The 20,000-nt window shown below is 38.2% G+C and overlaps 1 protein-coding gene across 14 annotated transcripts in view; it reads right to left on the reverse strand.

Annotated features, from left to right (window-relative positions):
* The window catches only part of LOC135198036 (kinase D-interacting substrate of 220 kDa B-like), a 744,360-nt gene that overhangs the window by 156,637 nt on the left and 567,723 nt on the right, over positions 1–20,000 (reverse strand). For 2 of the 14 annotated variants that reach the window (XM_064225399.1, XM_064225400.1), the window contains exon 1: positions 1,713–3,340. The exons of 6 other annotated variants lie outside the window; for them this stretch is intronic. In XM_064225399.1, the coding sequence (XP_064081469.1) occupies positions 1,713–2,960 (1,248 nt within the window). In that variant the 5' untranslated portion in view covers positions 2,961–3,340. Of the gene's footprint in view, positions 1–1,712; positions 3,347–20,000 lie in introns of those variants that run through there. 6 more of the 14 variants (XM_064225398.1, XM_064225402.1, XM_064225403.1 and 3 more) reach the window with 6 other exon arrangements.

The raw sequence follows: 20,000 nt of genomic DNA on the forward strand, positions 1-20,000 counted from the left end.
GTGGTATTATATTAGTATTATTACTAGGTTATCAGGAAATGCTTGGAGGTTGGCACTTAACGGCGTCGATGACCTCTATCGTTACGACGCTAGTATACAATATACAACAATTACAACCAGCAAATAACTTGAACAGATTACTAAAGGATACCAAAATGTAAAACAGATTACTAAGGATACCAAAATGTAAGAGTCGAACAAAAATTTAGGAAGACAAATTCAATTGAGATTTTAGCAATTTCGATATTTGATAAAAAAAAAAAAAAAAAATAGGGCTAAAAGAAATCGGCTCATTGAATGGTGATTGGTAAATAGATTTTGCTAAAATGAAGAAACCTTCGCTAACCTTACTCTGCTATTGACTAAATGCAATAAGGATTTAGTAGTCGTATTCCTTATCAATAAGGAGTAAAGCACTCTTATTCAGTGTGTGTGTATACACCCAGTATATATGTACATATTTTTTGTGTAATGCACTTATATACATATTCATACATACCTATGAATGAATTTTTATTACATCACTGTGATTTCATATACAAAAACATTAAGCTACAAATGTTGAAAGATGTGTTTCGTCACTTCATGGGATCGAACCGCAGCTCGAGCAACGCAACGGCATTCAGTGACGCCCTAACCCACGCAGCTATCGAGACAAAACCAATTATTAAAGAGCAATACCATCGTTTTCCTTGATGTCATGAAGTATCTACACAACACAGCGTAATGCTTATTACTTTACAGTCCTAAAAGGAATTGAAAATAAGGGATAAGTGTGACCACATGTAGAGATGAAAGAATATTAAAATCTACATTAATGAGAAAGTATATACAATTGCTTATCTCAAACAACAACAATCATGCATCTTTCTGCCAGGAAGATCCTAAACCAAGCTTGCTATTTATTTTTATTTAGGGCAGGAACGGAAATTTTACCAAATATAAATTATTTTGTACTAAACTATTGCCGACAAATTAAATTGTTTGGTCACATAAAAAATCTAAATATGAAAACATCACTAACTTCTTATGCATAAGAAAATTTGATAACCACTATATTTCGGAGGTTTTGAGCTCCTTGCAGAGAAATATTATTATAACATAAAACTGCTAAAACTATAAAACTGGTAAAATAAAGTATGCTGACAGAAGAAATCTCACCTAATTCAGTAAGGTGCGAAACCTTTTAATATAGGTACTTGACGTCTTCTACACTACAGTTTTAACTTTACTGTATTATATATATATATATATATATATATATATATAATATATATAGATATATATATATAATATATATATATAGCTATATATATAATATATATATGAGGTAAAGTAGCATGCCAATGTACGTAAGTACTGTATCCTCTACTACTAGAATAGTCACACACAGAAAACGAAATCATAACTACAAAAAACGACTAATGTAATCAAGGGGTCACTATGCTAATCTGCAGTAACGCAATATGTTATCAGCAATAGATCTGTTCAACGTGCATACTGGGATAAGTAAACAATTAGTCCAGTATAAAGGGTTATGTTTATAAGTCTCTACTCTAGAGGGGGTTTAATCTCTCTCATCAAACTGGCGAGCTGCGACTGTGCGTTAGTTAAACCAGGACTAAAAAAAAACGAAAGGAAAAAAAAAAACGACGATGTGAACGTAGGGAGCCAATAGCCATGATGATCAGTAGCAGAGTTGAGCTTCCTACCCGGGCATGAGAACCCCCGATGTTGAAGGAGAACCGTCGAGCGGCGAGGGAGGGCGTGAGACTCAGTAGTGAGGCGATTGATGGGCGCCTGCCGGTGCTGGGTGACACGGAGAGTGTAGAGAGTAAAGAAGCACGTCGTTGGTGCTGTTCAGGGGCCTCGGGAATCAGCAAGGAAGGGCGGTGTGCCCCACAGCGCCTCTTCAACCCAACGCACCCGCCGCTCTTTGACGTGTCCTCGTCATCGCCATCATCGTCACCCGTCTCAGTGTCGGGAGGATCCGACGAGTCGTTAGGATCCACCTCTTGGGTTGGGGAGGTGAAGGCGTGGTGGTGATGGGGGTGACCATCGTTGCCACTGGGGCCGGTGTTCGAGGGAGAAGGTTCGAGGGGCGGCAGAAGAGCCGTGGTTGATGAAGTTAAAATGGAATTGATCAGTGCGGATGCAGGATGGGTTGGGGAAGGAGAAGGGAAAGGCGGTAAGTTAGTGCGTGTTGGGGAGACAGCGGGAGACACAACGGGAGTATTCTCTGGCGTGTTTTGTCGAAGGCAGATTACAGGGATACCGGAAGACGAAGAAGGCACAAGCAAGGGCATGGGTGGCGGTGCCACTTGACAACGAGCGCGAGGTTTTGAACTCAGGTGATAATCGATGACAGTCGAGGTAGATGCAGGTGGAGGTGATGATATTGATGGCGGACTATCTGTCTGTGCACGAGGAAATAAACTGACGGGACAAGAAAGAGGGACCGAGATAGAAAAGGTAGAAATAAGAGAGAATGAGGAAGGTGAAGTACTTGTGACTGTGGTGGTCTGTGGAGGTAATACTGAAGGTGGTGCAGAAGAGAAAATACATTTAGGGGGAGAAGGAGAGGAACTGCTTGATATTTGACTGGTGACAGGTTCCAAGGGTGAAGAGGGGGAGGACTGTGAAGACGAAGAGGACAGGGATGGGGACGATGGCTCAGAGGCTGGTGGTAATTCCGGGAAGGGTTGTGAAGTGACAGGAGTTGCTGGTGTCGAAGAAGGAGACCCCGGTGGTGATGTGCTCTCAGGCTGAGGTGGCGTGATGGTGACGGTAGGTCGAATGCAGGCAGTGCTCGAGGGATTTTGAATGATGAATGACTGTGCATGAGGAGCATGATGAGAAGGGTCAAGATTGCGGGAAAAGTAGGAATGGAGCGTGCCAAGAAGGGGTGTGGTAGCCTCATCGTCGCTACTGTCTACTTTGGGGCCAAGCTGTTTATCCATGACAAGCCCTCTAGAGTCACCACATACGGATTAAATGATCCACTACGCAACAAGAACAGACTACGACAGAAAAAGGAAGAGACTGGACAAGAGGAAGAAACTGCGGTAGTCTGTTGCATAAGAATGACGCAAGTATATACACACTATCAAAGGGAGCCTTGAAGATACAGAGCAAGGAAACTGTCTGCGAAAAGGTGGTAATATGTCTTGCCATGGGAGGCTTTTCAGTGTTCTGTTGCTACAAAGCTCTAAGGTACCGACTACAACAAGACCACAATATACAGGAGCACTTTTATCACAGCTAATTAAATCACGGTGGATTGTGAAGAATGGAATGAACTGTTTTCGGGTGAGGGTTTGAGTTGTCGGAGGAGAGGGGAGAATGGCATCCTGAAAATATGAAATGAACACTAGAATTTCATTCATTTATTTCTTGTGGGTGGGGAGGGGGGCGGGCATTACGAGAGTTAGGGGGGGACCATATGAGAATTTGTTACAAGATCACACCACTATGGGAACTTATACAAAAATATCTGTATTTTGTTTGTGAACCTACAATACAAATCATATAAAAATGTGCATAAGATATGAAGGCATTCAAGGAAAAAAGATAAACATTTACCAAAAATTAAAGTAGCTGTTACTCTAACAACAAAGGCAAGAAAATAAAGGAAAAGGAACAAATGCTTTACAGAGACTATTTCAAACAACACATCAAACCCAACTGAAAGCAATAGGGTTCCTAGGATTATTCGTTTTTCTTTTCTCCTTTCCTTATTAAGGGTAAACCATTACCATCAAAAATAAATTAGTTTTATTTTTTCCGAATCACCCATCATTAAAAGTTATTTGGCAACAGCCTAGAAGATGAAAGACGAACTTTCTCTTGACAGACCTGACAATGATGATTTAAATTACAGAGTATGAAGGTTAGATAGGCATCTCTTTTGCCTGGGAGCTACGTGTGCTTGCCAAGTATTTTCAGCGTGGTTAGGTCATGCATCAGATCATATTACTTGATTGAAACTAAGTTACATTTCTTGTGTGGCATAATAAAATAAACATGTATTGTATTCTTAATGACCTGCAGCCACACGCAAACTCCAAGTACACGTAGAATAAATAACATGAAATAGCGGTGCTCTCATACACGCACGCAGCTTTCAAGTGTGTATCATGATCATTTTTGGCATAATTTCAGTGAAATGACTTCCCAGTTGCGGCTAAGATTGACAGTTTAGTCAAGGTGAACTGTAGGTTCGCCAAGTACTAGTATATGAAAACTTTGTGCTGCAACTTAGAGAGAATGAAAAATTGTGGACAACTTAAGTCCACTATTTAATAAGGGGGTTCACATTTACGACCGTCATAAAAATGAAAAAGCGACTTCCACAGGTGTTAGTAGCATACCCAACCGGAAATCTAGACGTTAAAGTGCACAGCTTTTAGACCTAACTCATAATCACGCTTGTCTAGAAACAAGGTGTTCTCTTAAGAACAAAGTCTGCTAAGGAAATCATTAAACATAGCCGAAAGCAATTACAAGGCATGGCTAGTATCCAATTCAATTCTTTTTGAAAACCATTATAAAAATACTAATCAGCAAGCAAAGGGTTTTTTTCGACAAAACCTAATTACCAATTGCTTCTTGGAACTATGAATTAGATTCCAACCTCTTTTGTGTTATTTAACAGTATGTCGGTACAATTTTTGAAGCGAGGGTAACCGATATTTTTCACCAAGAATCTCTTCCTCTTGGGATTTTATTTTCAACTACGAAGCATTAACTAATTTCTCTAATACAGTATCTCTACTATCGCTCTTTGATGTATAAAAGTTATATAAGACACTCATAACAAATCATTTGCAATTAAAAAAATAAGAGAAACTATCAGTTAATTTTAATAAATAGAAGGCATATCAACTAACATTACATTGCAATGTTACTCGGCGCCGAGAATATTTACATTCCTAACTAAACAATGAGGTATGCACGGTCAAAAAGGAAATAAATAAAGAAAGTTCCTTGTCTTGACAAAATACACGATTACTAATATTACAGCAGCCTTTCTGGTGAGTGACAACTGACGAGAAGGAAGACGCCTTCCTATCCCTTAGTCATGAGTGTGATTTTAACACCCTTCACATACAGATTTCGCTCTTTCAAAATACATTCATGAACAGAAATGGTAATTCTGTAAGGTATAAACTTAAACATGTTTAATTCAATTTTGGTATTTGTTCGATTCATTATTGTAATCTATCCAAAGACTTGAAGGAGTTGACTACGATTATATACTAAGATATTTCCTTTTCTACAAATACAAAAGTGCATAATAATAATAATCAGTGGATAACCATTCCAAAATTCCTAAAATCCTACGTATAAGATTATGTACCAACGATTTCGAATAATATTATATAATAATAATTATAGTGAACGGCCAATACCAAAAATTCTCGATGTGGATCCTCAATGCCACTTACTTCAGATCTCGACCGCTATTACTCACATGCAATGTCACGCTCATGTCACGTATATTAGATATATGCAATAAGAGATTTTTTCTATAATAAACATACTATGCCACACTGGCAGGGACTGTATTTTTAGCAGCATATTTTCTACAGGGCCGCAATACAAGGCTTAGGAAGCCTATGAGTAACTATTTAATACCATTTCATCGTCTCTAGATGAAAATGCAGTTCTAGAAACTTCTTTTTCTTCCTACTTTAAAATTAAAATGGAAAACTCCTCGATGGCACTCATCCTGACACGACACTTTATATGCTCAATGGCACTTCTCCCGGTAACTCTTGGTGCCACCAGGCTTCATCTCTCTCTCTCTCTCTCTCTCTCTCTCTCGAACATAAACCCCCTCCGACACACTTCATTACCCTTATTTCAACAACAACTGGAGTTGAAGTTGGGGGATATTTGCTGAGCCCTGCCGTGTCCTTTCCCTCGATATTAAAAACATTTTCCCTTTTTCCCTTCCTTAGCATTACGAATGCGTACACGCGGACACCGTCATGTATTATGATGATGTACCATCAGTGTTAGCTTATATTCAGCTTTCCACACACAAGATTTTTTTCATGTTTCTCTCGAGTAAGAAGACTTACTTGAAAATTCGGTAACATATAGTTAAGCTGAAATCACTCTTCAAATCGAATTAAATTAGTTTTTTAATTGTGAAAGCGTATGTAATTGTTGCATATTTTTTTTTCAGTTTTCTTAACCTTCCTGATGCCAATTTTTTTTTCTAAACCGCAGCTTTGCAAGCATGAATAAACTTTCTTACGTAGTCGTCGGTTCTACTTGTGGTACTCCTCAACACAAAATTCAAATTAGGACATAATGAAAGGAAGTAATAAACAGTTCTTAAACTGTTAAACAGTCTTAAAAAGATATTAAAAGCCCTCTATCCACGTAATGTAGAAGCATTCCAAGCGGGATTTATAAAAGGAACTACTCGAGGTCTTTCTGACACTGCACATCAAGCTTCCTGTCAAGGCAGTCAGTGGCCCCGGTTTTGGTGGCCTAATTGATGAGTTCTGATTCGGAAGTGAAATCAAATTAATAATCGTCATCTGCCATGTCAAGGTTCGCTTCAGGCGAACTTAACACGCCGATAATTTGGAGATATAGATACACGATGGTTAGTGGGTGACGTCGTATCGTTTACTGTCGTGATTTAGTTATTTTGGTCGTCATAGTTCCTGTTGTTCTTTACAAGGTTGATATGTGGGTGTTCATCATGCAAGGTGAGGGGTAATTTTCCATTGTGAGATCAATTATAAAACATACCTGCACACATATATTGACCAAGTGTGTGTATGCTTGTGTGTATATATATATATATATACATACAGATGCAGTCAAAACCATTTCATAATCAACGTTCTCTATCAAAATGAATCCGACTTCTCAGCATGCAAATGAATGATGGAAAGCAAAATGACATAATGGTTAATCAATGGCAGGAAAAACAAAACTCGGCAAAACTTACACATGTTATATGAGTACACTTCGATCTTCATATTGCAAAGACCCATTCTACAAGGAATGGCTAACTCCAGTCCATTATCTGGCATGTCACTACAACCTTTTTCTGTCTGTCAATTCCACTTACTTTACTAAACTTGTGTTTCTTGCACTTGATTCACTAACTGAGCTTATAACATGAAACTACGACAGTCCAAGATCTAAATTAATGTCAAAAGAGAAACCTTTTATTTCACTTTGCACTGGCACTAAAAGTCACTCTTTTTTTAAAGTCTGTTATATCTCATTTCTGTCATTTCACACACTTCCTAATTAAGCACCTTAAAATCTTGTTTATTTTTTAAACTTGAGGTATTACTACTGTATTGAAATTGTAATAATGTTAAGGGATAATTATCATGGGAAAAGTTGAATGAATATCATTGTATCATAACATGACAATGTAAAACATATTTACACAAGGCAATGTAAGAAAATATAGTAAACTTTTTCAGTTTCCATAAATATCGTACTAGGTTCTGCGCTCTTACGAAGAAAATAAATAATTTTGTTATTATCATCTTTTTAGAAGTACTAATATCACTGTCCCAGTAAATATTTTTATTGGAGACCGCATATAAATCATGTCAAATGCTGCGCCACTTCAGTGTAACGCCGGCGATAGTAAGGCACGGAGCGTGTTTACAAATAGGTACCGTGAAGTAAAACCCATAAGCCAAGAGAACGACCTTGCCTGGCAAAAGACGTCCGTTTGCGTAGGGGGAGGGGGTGCCGCCCTTAGAAGACCAGCTGCCAAATGTCTATAATGATATTTTGTTGTTACGGTCCTCAGATAGGGCGAGTCAGACGTTATTACTACATAGAGGAAACGGTAATAAGGAAAAAGAAAGAACCCTACACGTTCCCCCATTCGTCATCCGGCACATTCTATGGCTGAGGCTCAAGATCAAGCTAAGAATTCTGGAGATTACCAAAAGGGAAACTATTTACGACGCAGCAACGAAACGATCAAATACAGATGATGCAACCAACAACGGAATCAAGCCTTTATCAGGCAACCTTGGTACAGGGAAGAATGTAGCCCACCCGAAAACACGAGTTGAAGGCCTAATGCTGACATTACGTACTATAGTGTTGATCCCTTATTTCAAACCACTCGTTGCATAAGATGCTGTTGAAAGTGAACGCACTCAGTCTAATTTTTTTTTCTATCTCTCTTTTTTTGTCGCACATTCCATTCTTCTCTTTTTTCTGTCTTTCGAAGCACACGGAACGCCCTTCTTTAGACTGTCCAATCTACTAATGGAATATGCACACATGAACGGTTTTCCATTTTTTGCCAATCTTATAAAAGTAAATTTCTTTAGTAATTGTACTTTATTTGTTCGTTTTCCCGTCTCATTTACCACAAGTATCAAAGACCACGGGGAAAAAAGAATAGCTTTATTTGAGAAAATTCCTATTTGCAACACTGTCTCACTTATGAATGACAGAAATGGAAAATACAAAAAAGCAAAAATTCCAAAAACACAAAAACAGACATTCTCATCAGGTTAGAGTGATCCCTTTGTCTTAAATAATATGACATTAGAAAACCAGTGAAGCAAAACAGATCTAATGGACAACAGTCTCACAACGAAAAAAACTGAGTTCAGATCACAAAACTTGATCACAGACTCAGGCAAGTAAGAAGCGAGAGGAACCGGGAAATGATACAGTTTAACCAACAGAAGGGAAAGTCTAAATGTTACTGGGTAGAACACCTTTACCTTCACATACTGCGTGTAGGTACGTGGGGAGGGGATGAATACATTAGTTTTTTACCGTGTAGAGACCAAGCCAAGCAATGTTGCCCAAGTGTGGCAGTTAAAGTGCGCGTTGATGGACTTCACCCCTTAAGGACGAAAGACCCGCCATTTGTAAAGAGCCAGGCTTCGTAAATTCTTTTCGAATGTCGATAACAGCAGATGAGATTAATAAATGTCGTTAATAAACAAAATTGCTAAATACGAACTGAATGTAAATACATCACGAGGCATTAACGAACAAAAATAAACAAGTACAAAGTTACATGAACCTATTTATATCACATGCAAAGATAAAGCCTAGGCCGCTGTTATCATCAATGAATGACGTCAGAGATACGAAGCAATAAGAGAACTAAAGTAATCTCATGAATGGCGTAATCTCCTCAGCAATCCCACATCCGCCCCTCCCCTTTCATTTGCGAACATTCATTTCATTTTGTGAAGAGAGGATAATCTGAATAAATCCGGATAAAAACCCCAGCTTAGAAGTGGCGTATTCAGGAGCTCTTAGCACCTGATCCGAAGGTGAGAGTTCATGTCTGCAGGTAATTAGAGGCCGCATTCGCAAAAGGGTATCGAGCTGCTCAACGACTTCAATTTTCATCCTCGGCAGGTAATGTATATTACAATGTCTAGGACATAAATTACAAAGGTTAAAATTATTCTGGTAACCGGAATTTACATTACTAATTTTTGGGAAAATACAAATTGCGTATTGGGTTCTAGCATTCTTTTACCCTACTGATATTCCTTGTATTCAAAACCAACTGCAAAAGAGAGAGAGAGAGAGAGAGAGAGAGAGGAAGAGAGGAGAGAGAGAGAGAGAGAGGAGAGAGAGAGAGAGAGAGAGAGAGCATACGTAACCATACTAGAGGGATTGAAAAAATTACAAAAGCAATCAGTTTTCTTCTTATTATTATTATTTTTTTTTTTACATGACAGAAGGGCTCTTTGAAATGTCAATAACATTTTATGAAAAGAACTTCCCCACACACTCAAAATTCAGTATGAAGGACCTACTTCAGCTTTACCTTTGCCCTCAACTAATTATTTTGGTTTTTTTATCACTACAGTTACATGAAGTGTAGAAAAATAAGATTCTTCTTTCCAGAATAAAAGAAAGTTTTTTTTATTATAGTACATGAATGCTGTAAGTAAGTGTTGAGCAGTTCTCTATTTCCCCTGCGTATTATTATTATTATTATTATTATTATTATTATTATTATTATTATTATTATTATTTTATTATTATTATTATTATTATTATTATTATGTTGGTGTACTCTTATTACATGAACGGAAGCCATTATAACCGAGTTAGATAGAAATTGACCAAAGAAGTGATTCATTTCTATATAGTTTCAGGATCATGTTTATTGAAGTTCTTACTTGACAATGGCAGCCACTAAGCCACAGAGAGAGAGAGAGAGAGAGAGAGAGAGAGAGAGAGAGAGAGAGAGAGAGAGAGAGAGAGAGAGAGAGAGAGAGAGACTTCTAATGTCGTAAAATTATGGCTGATTTACCCACACAAATATGAATCTGTATTTGAAAACAAAAACACTTAAACTGAATTTTCTGAGGAAGTTTGTATTCATGGGTAAATATGAGTAAGTAACAACAGACAAATGATTTAATACTTTATAGGAAATATAGTAAAAGGTAACTTCGATTTGTTTTAACTGCAGTATTGCTTGCATTTCTTTTCTCGCCAGTTTCTCACAAGTTTTCACATACAGGCAAGATTACTTTTAATGTTACCGGCCTTTCTGGGTTACCAGCATTATTTCCTCATTTAAATTTCTTGGCCATGTAGAGCACTAAAAGTGAACCATTACTTACACTCCGTGTTTTGAAACATCTTTCAGTCCCACAATCACAGAGAACATTCTTTGGCTAATGGTCAGCCTTCGACCCTCCCCAAATAAGATGCACGCATAGTAGATTGGCTTTTAAAATCTTCCTTATGCCGCCAGCAAGATTATTTATCTCAGTGCATTTGCCACCACAGACACGACACCCCTTTCAAAACAAGACCCCCACTTAAGGGAGGCAGATTTCATGACAACTACGCGACAGGTGGAACTCGTAAAAAATGGAAGTCTTAAACATAGCTGTCTTTGATAACGAAATAAAATAATTGCGTAAAGCATCTGGAACGTTTCCAAAAATAGACATTCTATTTTCTTTGTTATAAAAAACTATGACAAATGACGACGAGCTGAAGCAAAACACAGAATCCACATCTAGATGCAGCAAAGGAAAAAAAAATCATGTTCAAATCTCTCCCGCTGACCATTGAAGACAGCGAGCATGCCCATAGAAACCCAACAACGAGAGTAACACTCCAAGAATGAGACTGCTTTTGGAAATTAAAGCAGAAGGGAGACCTTCGAAGAGAGTCGGAACCACCCAAATGGTCTCCTTTAAAAGAGAGACGGACGCTTGCGGACAGCTATGATACCTTAACACATATCCTCCTGAGGAAGGACTTCCGATCGTTCGGTTTTAAAAGGTCCGAGTCTGTTTTTGCTAAGATACAGAGTTGAAGGTTTCAGTCGATTAATGTAGTTACGTCGTTTTTTCAAGCCATTATCATTAGAATTACACTGATCTCTTCGCTCGATTGTTTTAGAATTTGAGATACGACAGATGTTTTCTATCTTTCTTGAAACGTTCACAGAGAACAACTCTTCACATAAATAATAATTCTTTGGTTTTAAGAATCACATTCTTCTTAATAAGAAAACAATGAGCATGTTACAGGTGGCGTAGGGCTCAAGCCAAATATATCGCCGAGCTTTCCACCGAGTCAGGAGCAATTCATTTCGGGAAGAGAAACGAGGCACAAATGTTCCCTCCGGAAAGAATCTTGACACGAGACGTTCTTTTCAGCAATACCAAAGACAAAACACGTGACCTTTCGCGGGGATCGACCGGACGCATATTCCAATGGGTTGCAGAACTGGCCCTTCAAAGAAGTTCAAGAAATCGAATCAAGTACCCACTTTCATTTACAAAGTCAAACTGCACCCACACTTGAGTGATGCAGGTCACTTGTTATCCACTTGTAAGTGTCAGAATGGCGCACCGATCCGTAAGAAGTCACGAACCTGCAGGGGCGGTCACTTGAATGCACTAATGAAAGGGAATCGAGACCAGTTCGCACACGGGTTGCACCGTGCAAGTCAGAAACATACATCGAGTAAATCCCCGTATCGTTTGCATCGAGTAGGCTAACAAGTCACCTATAAATAATAACAATTAAGAATACACGTACAAGTCATATACAGGCTCATCTACGTAAATCAAATCCCATCGGAATGGGATAAGCACCATCAGTAGCAGCGTACGGACAACGAACAAAATTTGGGATCACGAAATTTAGGGAACCAAGGGGCCGATTAACGCAGGAATCCTGCACGCATGTCACCGGCACCCGTTCCCTCGCAGCACTGATGGGAAAGGTTTGAGGGGAGACATCGGCTCTCCCAGGTGCCAAAGGTGTCGGGGGGAGGTAGGGATGAGCGAGCAGGTTGGTCGTGGCTAGACGGTAAGAGAGTCAAATAAGGGGGGGGGGGGGGGAGAGAGAGAGAGGGGGAGGAGGGAAGGAAGAGACGAAAGAGGGGGGAGGAGAAGAAATGGAAGGAAGAAGAGAAGAAAAGTACCCATAATAATAATTGGGGGGGGGGGGGGGGGGGATAAAGAGCTTGAAGGGAAACACCGAAAACAAGAGTCTGTTATAAACATTAACAATAACAATGGAAAAAAGCATAGAACTAGATAGTTGTTTACAAGAATTTTCTTCCAAGTTATCGATCGGGCCAAAATAATTTCAAACAAAGAGCAAAATATGCAAATCAAACAACGATGAATAAACTAAACCTTAGTATAAAACTAAACAAGAGGGGTAAAGGTAATGAACATAGGTGAGCACGATTACATAAAGAATGCGATCTATGGGTCGGGAGGTCTATTGTGGGGAAGGGGTTAGGCCTACTTCCAACACCCAAACACCAGCTCGACCTCGACCCTTCCTCGGCGTAACTGTCGTATTAGAAATCTATATGGCGCCATCCCCGAACCTTTATCATTGGAGACCAGAGCGCAAGATTTGTACACCCATCCCTTCTTACTATCACGGTTCACATTCGAATACAGACGGCATCGCTGTCACATCGGTTCTAAACGGACCTCAGCACTTGCCATGTCGAACTGTGACTTCATTGTCGTCGTCTGCCTTTCGGTAAGGCGCTATTACCATGAAGATCACAATAATGATTCTCTCATCTAGAGGCTTATACAATGGATGTCACTGTGATTCAGCTTTTGATTTAGATAAACATGACCCCACTAAAAAAATAAAAAAAAAAGCTCTTCAAAGATCAACTTTAAAACCAAAACTTGAAAAGAAAAACTCGAGCAAAAAATAGATCGTTTCAAGAAACACGGAATCCGCCGCCATGTAAGTTTACTGGGTAAACATGAACCCGAATTGAAACTTCGACTGTTGAGGTGCAGAAGATACGGGAGATCTAAATATATATCCCGTAGTCAACCTTCGCTTCTCACAAGGTGTCTAGTGAAGAAATCATGACAACTTCATCCCGGGCCACAGACAGACCTGAGCAGTCTCACTTCTAGGAACTGTAAACACTCGTGCTTCGTTTATGAATGATAGATGCATGAAAGTATTATGCGCACACCGATACGGTGACTTTTCACTAAAGTAGAACATCAAGTGTTCAAAGGGACCACTGCGTAACATTCACTGTGTATTACGCAAACAACTACCCACATATTTTACTAACCCGTCACGTCTAATGATTCTATTTTCCTTTTATTAACGCTGCAGTTCTGACAGGATGGTCGTTAAGTACGCAATTGAGTGTGATACAAATATCCCCTTGAGAATAAGCAAACTGGTCATGTACCAGCAATGGCTGCTTACCCTTGAACAGCCATTATGATGGGGAACCCCTTTCAAGAACTTATACAAAACACATGGGTGCCTTTAAAACTCTACGTACCTTATAGTTCAGCACTTTCTCAATAATATTCGCAACGAAATTTAAATCGTTGAGTCTTCGTCAGCTTTAAATTCGTACCGGGTTATTTCTCTAAGGGTGTAAAACACATTTTTGAGTTCCGATTCAGTATAACTTATTTCAGGACACAGTCCCATTCAATTCACGATGAAGAGGATTCCTAATAATTCTCTCTCTCTCTCTCTCTCTCTCTCTCTCTCTCTCTCTCTCTCTCTCTCTCTCTCTCTCAAAAACCTATATTTAGGCTCATGACCTTTCTCGAATAGACTTCCTCGAAAATCATTCATCAGTCGGAAATACCGATCATTTCCGCGGTCAAACCTCTCTCTACTGACACCTAGAAAAGGAACTTTAATCTCCGTTGATCATACTGCCTTCAAAACCATTTATCATTCACAAATACCATTCATATATGTGAATCGACTCTCTCTCACTTTCACACGCATACAAACGAGAGAGCGCGCCATCATGGCAATTAGTTTTTGTTCAATGGTCGAACGTTTCTTTGTCTCTCGCAGATTCTTGAAGGGGAGAGTTTGACAGTTGGCTGAATTCGACGCCAAGGTCGGAATACCCATTAAAACGATGGCAACTTCTCCATACTCGTAGAGATACATAGGAACGCAGCTGTAATCAGCCCTTCATAAATACGCACAAACGGAGCGTACAGGACGGAATTCCTACAAAGGCGATGATCGTGTGACCCAATTGGCGGCAGCACCTACCTGACGAAAAATCCCAGTATAGATTTCAAAGGTGTAAGGGAAGCGAGAGGATTAAAGTTGATGGAAGTACATAAAGCGAGAAACAATGAGCGTGACAGGTACAGGTGGTGGTGTGTCTCTTTCCTATCGTTTTCTCTCGACTTAGTTATAAATTATTAGCAAAAAGTGCTTCGTTGCATTTGCGAGTAGTGAATACTACAGAAAAGTCTCGCACGAAATAATAAATTCTTATGAAGACTTATGAGCCCTGTTGTATTAATGTTACATACATAAAACTCCACAGTCAATATCATCCACAGTAAAGAGAAAATATTCTGTTGAAGGAAAACCAACACCGGCAACAATAACAACCTTTCATCTTTACCAGGAGTAACAATCAAATCCCTCCGCTGTGATGTGATAATGGATATGGAGTAGATGTACGGATTTTCTTACCAAGTTTTTTTTGTTTATCTAAACTTTTTTTTTCCAACAAAAGGAAGCTGGTTTCCTCCCATTGTTCTCTCTCCAATTTGTCGAGGGAGAGGCAACGTGAAGGACGCAGCTTCCAAACTACCCTGAAACCGTCGGTAAAATTGTGGACGGTTTCACCCTTCGTTCTCCTATACATTTGCTTAGTGCAAAGTAATCATTTCAGATAAAAGTTCAGTAGATTATAGACTGGTACTTTTTTTTTTATGAATTTACCCCAGATAGCTAGAAATTATTCCGTAATCACTGAGAAACTAAATCATGATTGATATCTTTTTCTCTTCTACTCTCCCTCTATATATATATATATATATATATATATATATATATATATATATATATATATATAATATATGTGTGTGTGTGTGTGTGTGTGTGTGTGTGTTTGTGTGTATACACTAATATGTAAATTAATTTTTTATGTGGCTACAATAAATTCACTTACCTAACTTATTTCTCACCCCTTTGCGTTTGGATATATATATAATAGATATATATCATAATATATATATATATATATATTCTTATATATATATATATATATATATATATATCTGTTGCTGATTGGATAGCGTCACTGACTGTCCTGATTTAGTCCCCCCGTCCTACTTGGACTGTGGTTCGATCCCATGGGGGGACGAATTATTATCAATTAAAAATTCCCCTTCGGTACATATATGAAAATATATCATTTGGGAGGTAAAGTGAATTTAGATATTAAAGGACATTTGTAGCTTGAATTGATATATAAATGGTGGATCACGGTTCGATGTGATAATTATTCATAACAAAAGGCTACGTGCTGTCAAAACGCCTCGAATTGGCCAACAGGTAGACGGGGAGGGTTCCATATCGATTCTAATTACGAAAGCATCCAGATCGAGGATGATTTGTAAGGTCAGAATCGATATGAACTTATAGCGTCTCTGTTGGCTGATTGGATAGCGTCACTGACTGTCCTGATTTAGTCCCGTCCACTGGACTGTGGTTCGATCCCATGGGGGGACGAAATTATTATCATTAAAAAATTCCCCTTCGGGTTACATATCTGGAAATTATATCATTTTGGAGGTAGTGAAATTTAGATATTAAAGGACATTTGTAGCTTGAATTGATATAAATGATCACGGTTCGATGTGATAATTATTCATAACAAAAGGCTACGTGCGTCAACGCTCGAATGGCCAACATGGTAGACGGGGTCCATATCGATTCATTACGAAAGCATCCAGATCGAGGATGATTTTGTAAAGGTCAAGAATCGATAGAACTATAGCGTCTCTGTTGGCTGAGGATAGGCTCAAGACGTCCTGATTAGTCCCCGTCCACTTGGACTGTGGTTCGATCCATGGGGGGTGGGACGAAATTATTATCAATTAAAAAAATTCCCTTCCCCCGGCGGTACATATATGAAAATATATATGGAGGTAAAGTGAATTTAGATATTAAAGGACATTTGTAGCTTGAATTGATATATTATATATATATATATATATATATATATATATATATATATATATATATATATGTGTGTGTGTGTGTGTGTGTGTGTGTAGATTTGTGTGTAATAATCAAACGCAAAGGGTGAGAAATAAACTAGGTAAGTGAATTTAATGTAGCACATAAAAAATAATTTAATGGTGAGAGAAATCCTAGCAGGACCCCTAGCAACCCAGCTAAGTGTATTCATCTCATTCTCTACCCTACGACGGTAAACCAGTTGAGCTCGACCTAGCTATTACAAACGTTACGAAATGTTCTCATCTTTATCGCTGATGCTATAACATTATGTAAATTCAGGGTTCCCCCTCTTTTCCCCTCCCGTGCAGCCACCTTAAACTTCCGACCTCTCCTGTCTGACCTTTTCCAGTTCCCCTCCACAATTTATTGTTCAGTTTGAAACGGTGACTTCACGAATAGTTGTGACATCGTAGCGCAAGCAGTGGAAATTAGGAACATTCTTTAAGTTTCGAGAAGATAGCCAATTACGCAAAGTTTTAAGCTGGGGGTGAATGCCTGTTAAACGACGAGCATGAATATGCAATAGACATAAGTTATTACTGAAAAAAAAGTATAAGCATTTAGCGCGTCTACATTAAAGAAATACAGCTGTTGAGCAGGCATGATGACAAACAGGTTCTTGGCGGTGGCTAGTCATTCAGCTACTTTAAATATAATGACAATGGAGAGAGAGTGAGGAGAGAAAACGAACTTGCTACAAAATAAAAATTATTTGTAGGAGAAAGTAAATTAATTAAAACTTTTAAGATTAATTATAAAAGCTTTGAAAGAATCAGGCAACTACAACCTCCAAATCCAGGGACAAAAATTAAAAGAGGTGGAAGACATGAAATGCACAAAGGAAGTCATGTTTGTATTTAGGCACTGTGGCCTAAACACATCTGCACGTGCACCGTTCTTCTCGTTTTCCAGTTTCGTCTCGTCCTAAGACAACAAGCCGTAATTATCTCGAGAAGAGTCCCAACAGACTGTCTGTATCTGCACAATTGCCCTTGAGCATCTTGCATAAACGTTGCACAGACTCTACTTCATACCTCTGTGACATGCTGGTTCCTAGCATGTTGGACACAAGCCTTTTAAAAATAGACACCTGAGTATGTGTCATAGTTTGTCAAGATTTCAATGACTCCAATAATCATATCTATCTGATGCGGAGTGGGATGCAAAGGAAATGGTTTAGTGATGTGCACATTAGATTATACGCGGTATGCAATAGGAGTATACCAAGAATTGCATTCGAAATCATCACTATAATATTAGTCTCATTATACATAATTTCATATCACTGGCAAACAATGGCTTTACACTAAGAAATCTCTCACAAAAACATAGGAAATTCAATAACGTTCTTCCAGTTTCATCTAGAAATGAACGTTAGTTTTTACTGTCACATATGACCTTGGGTCTCTGACGGTCAAAACTTCCCGAGCAGGTCTCTTTTAATATGGCTTGATTATCTTCCGTGATGTTTAAGACGCTGACCCAAGATGACATAAAAGCACGCAAGATCACTGTCGGTCAGTAGCCAGGTAGTTTTATCGAGGCTATTTAAGTTGAAAACTTATTTTATGAACATAAACATAAAACGCGATAAAAACTTTAACAAAATTTATAAATCCACTTATCTTTATTTCAAACCGAGTAAAACATTTCAACGATCCCTAGAGAGCTTCGTGTAAATGATGAAGTGAAGGGTAATGGAATAAATCGATTGATTATCATTTGTAAATGTTCTGTATATAAAAAATGTTTTAGCATTGAAAAAAAATAATTTTTTATAAGTACTGTGTCCATGATTCAGAATTGTAGATAATACAAGTAAAATCAAATGAAAAAAAAAAAAACTAGATTTCTTTAATAGAAGAGCCTACCAATACTTATCCCATTTAGCCACGCCCTCACCTGAGGCTTAGCAACTGGGCATACCTTCAAGGACAGGAGGACCTACCACACAATAATTTGTTGTAGAACGATAAATATGTGGCCGATCTTGGAGATGGGAGTCTCGTGTGTGTGTGTGTGTGTATGAGAGAGAGAGAGAGAGAGAGAGAGAGAGAATAAAATCTGCACTGTTATACCACATGCGAGGTAAACTTAACTTCCATCAATACAATGTTTCATTAAGGTTCAATCTTGCACTATAAGATCAACTGGGCAATAAATCGCACTGTGTCTCACACTAATAAACCATTGTCTTCCTTACAATTAGTAAGCATGTTGCAATGTCAGCCAGAAGACTGTCAGTCAATCACCTAAAACACGTAGGATTTCTAAGAACATACCCATCGGCCAGTGATTCATCCCACATGCGTAAGATCAAATATGACGTCACTAAATCGTAAGAGAAGAGGCATGGCTCATGCCAACATCTGAGTTGGACACGTAAACTTAAGCGAAGGATGATGTAGCCAACTCTAAAGATTTATATTCCTAGCCTTTCATGCGCATTTAAACCATTACAATTTCTCACAAGTTTTATATATATATATATATATATATATATATATATATATATATATATATATATATATATATATAATATATATATATATATTCGTACATACATATATGTACATATATATATATATATATATATATATGTGTGGATTGTGGGTGTGCGCGCGGTGTATGTATGTAGTATGTAAGTATATATATATATTAGATATATCTATATATATATTTAAATATATAGATAAATATATATGGCATATTATACACACACACACACGCACTTATCATATATGTATGTATGTATGTACATATCGCGTATACACACCCATAAAGAAACAATACGACGAAGTTGGGCTCCAACTGCAAGTGGCCCCCATTCGATGCTCTGGCTCTTGGTCTGCTGGATGTGCAATGTCCCGAGGTCCACACAAGACGTCCCAGTCCCTTCCACGCCTTAACGCACTTACGCAAATGGCCGTGCTGGCATAAGGTAGCTTAATCTAATCCAGGACAGACTATGATCTAAACCAACCAACCTAATTCCTTATTTGGGCTTAATAAACCGACCGAATATTCATTCCAACGCATTTGCTACCATAGTTTACTTTTAGAAGACAGAAACTGATATGCGAGGCTTCGTTATGCACCGAGAAATAGTCCCCCCATAATTTGTGGATTTCGCATATTATATAATTTAAAAAATTCATATTCTTAATTTCTTCCAACAAGTTTTGCCGCATGAGAAAAGTAAAATGATCTTAGCGAGAATATATAATTATTGGCAAAGTAATAAGATACGTAGTTATCTAATGCTATTCGATTTACCTTCCTTTTAACATTGTTTCAATCACGAGGAAAAGTTGGGTTTTTCATTTTTTTTTCTTTTATAACCTGCGCGGTTTAATAATGGAGTTTCAGCGAAAATCTATCGCGACCTTTACTTTACTAAATCAAAACAGAAAGGAATATGCATTCGTACTAAGGAAAAAGCAGTAAAAAAAAAAAAAGAA

This window comes from Macrobrachium nipponense, chromosome 21, assembly GCF_015104395.2.
Source record: "Macrobrachium nipponense isolate FS-2020 chromosome 21, ASM1510439v2, whole genome shotgun sequence".
NCBI lineage: Eukaryota > Metazoa > Arthropoda > Malacostraca > Decapoda > Palaemonidae > Macrobrachium > Macrobrachium nipponense.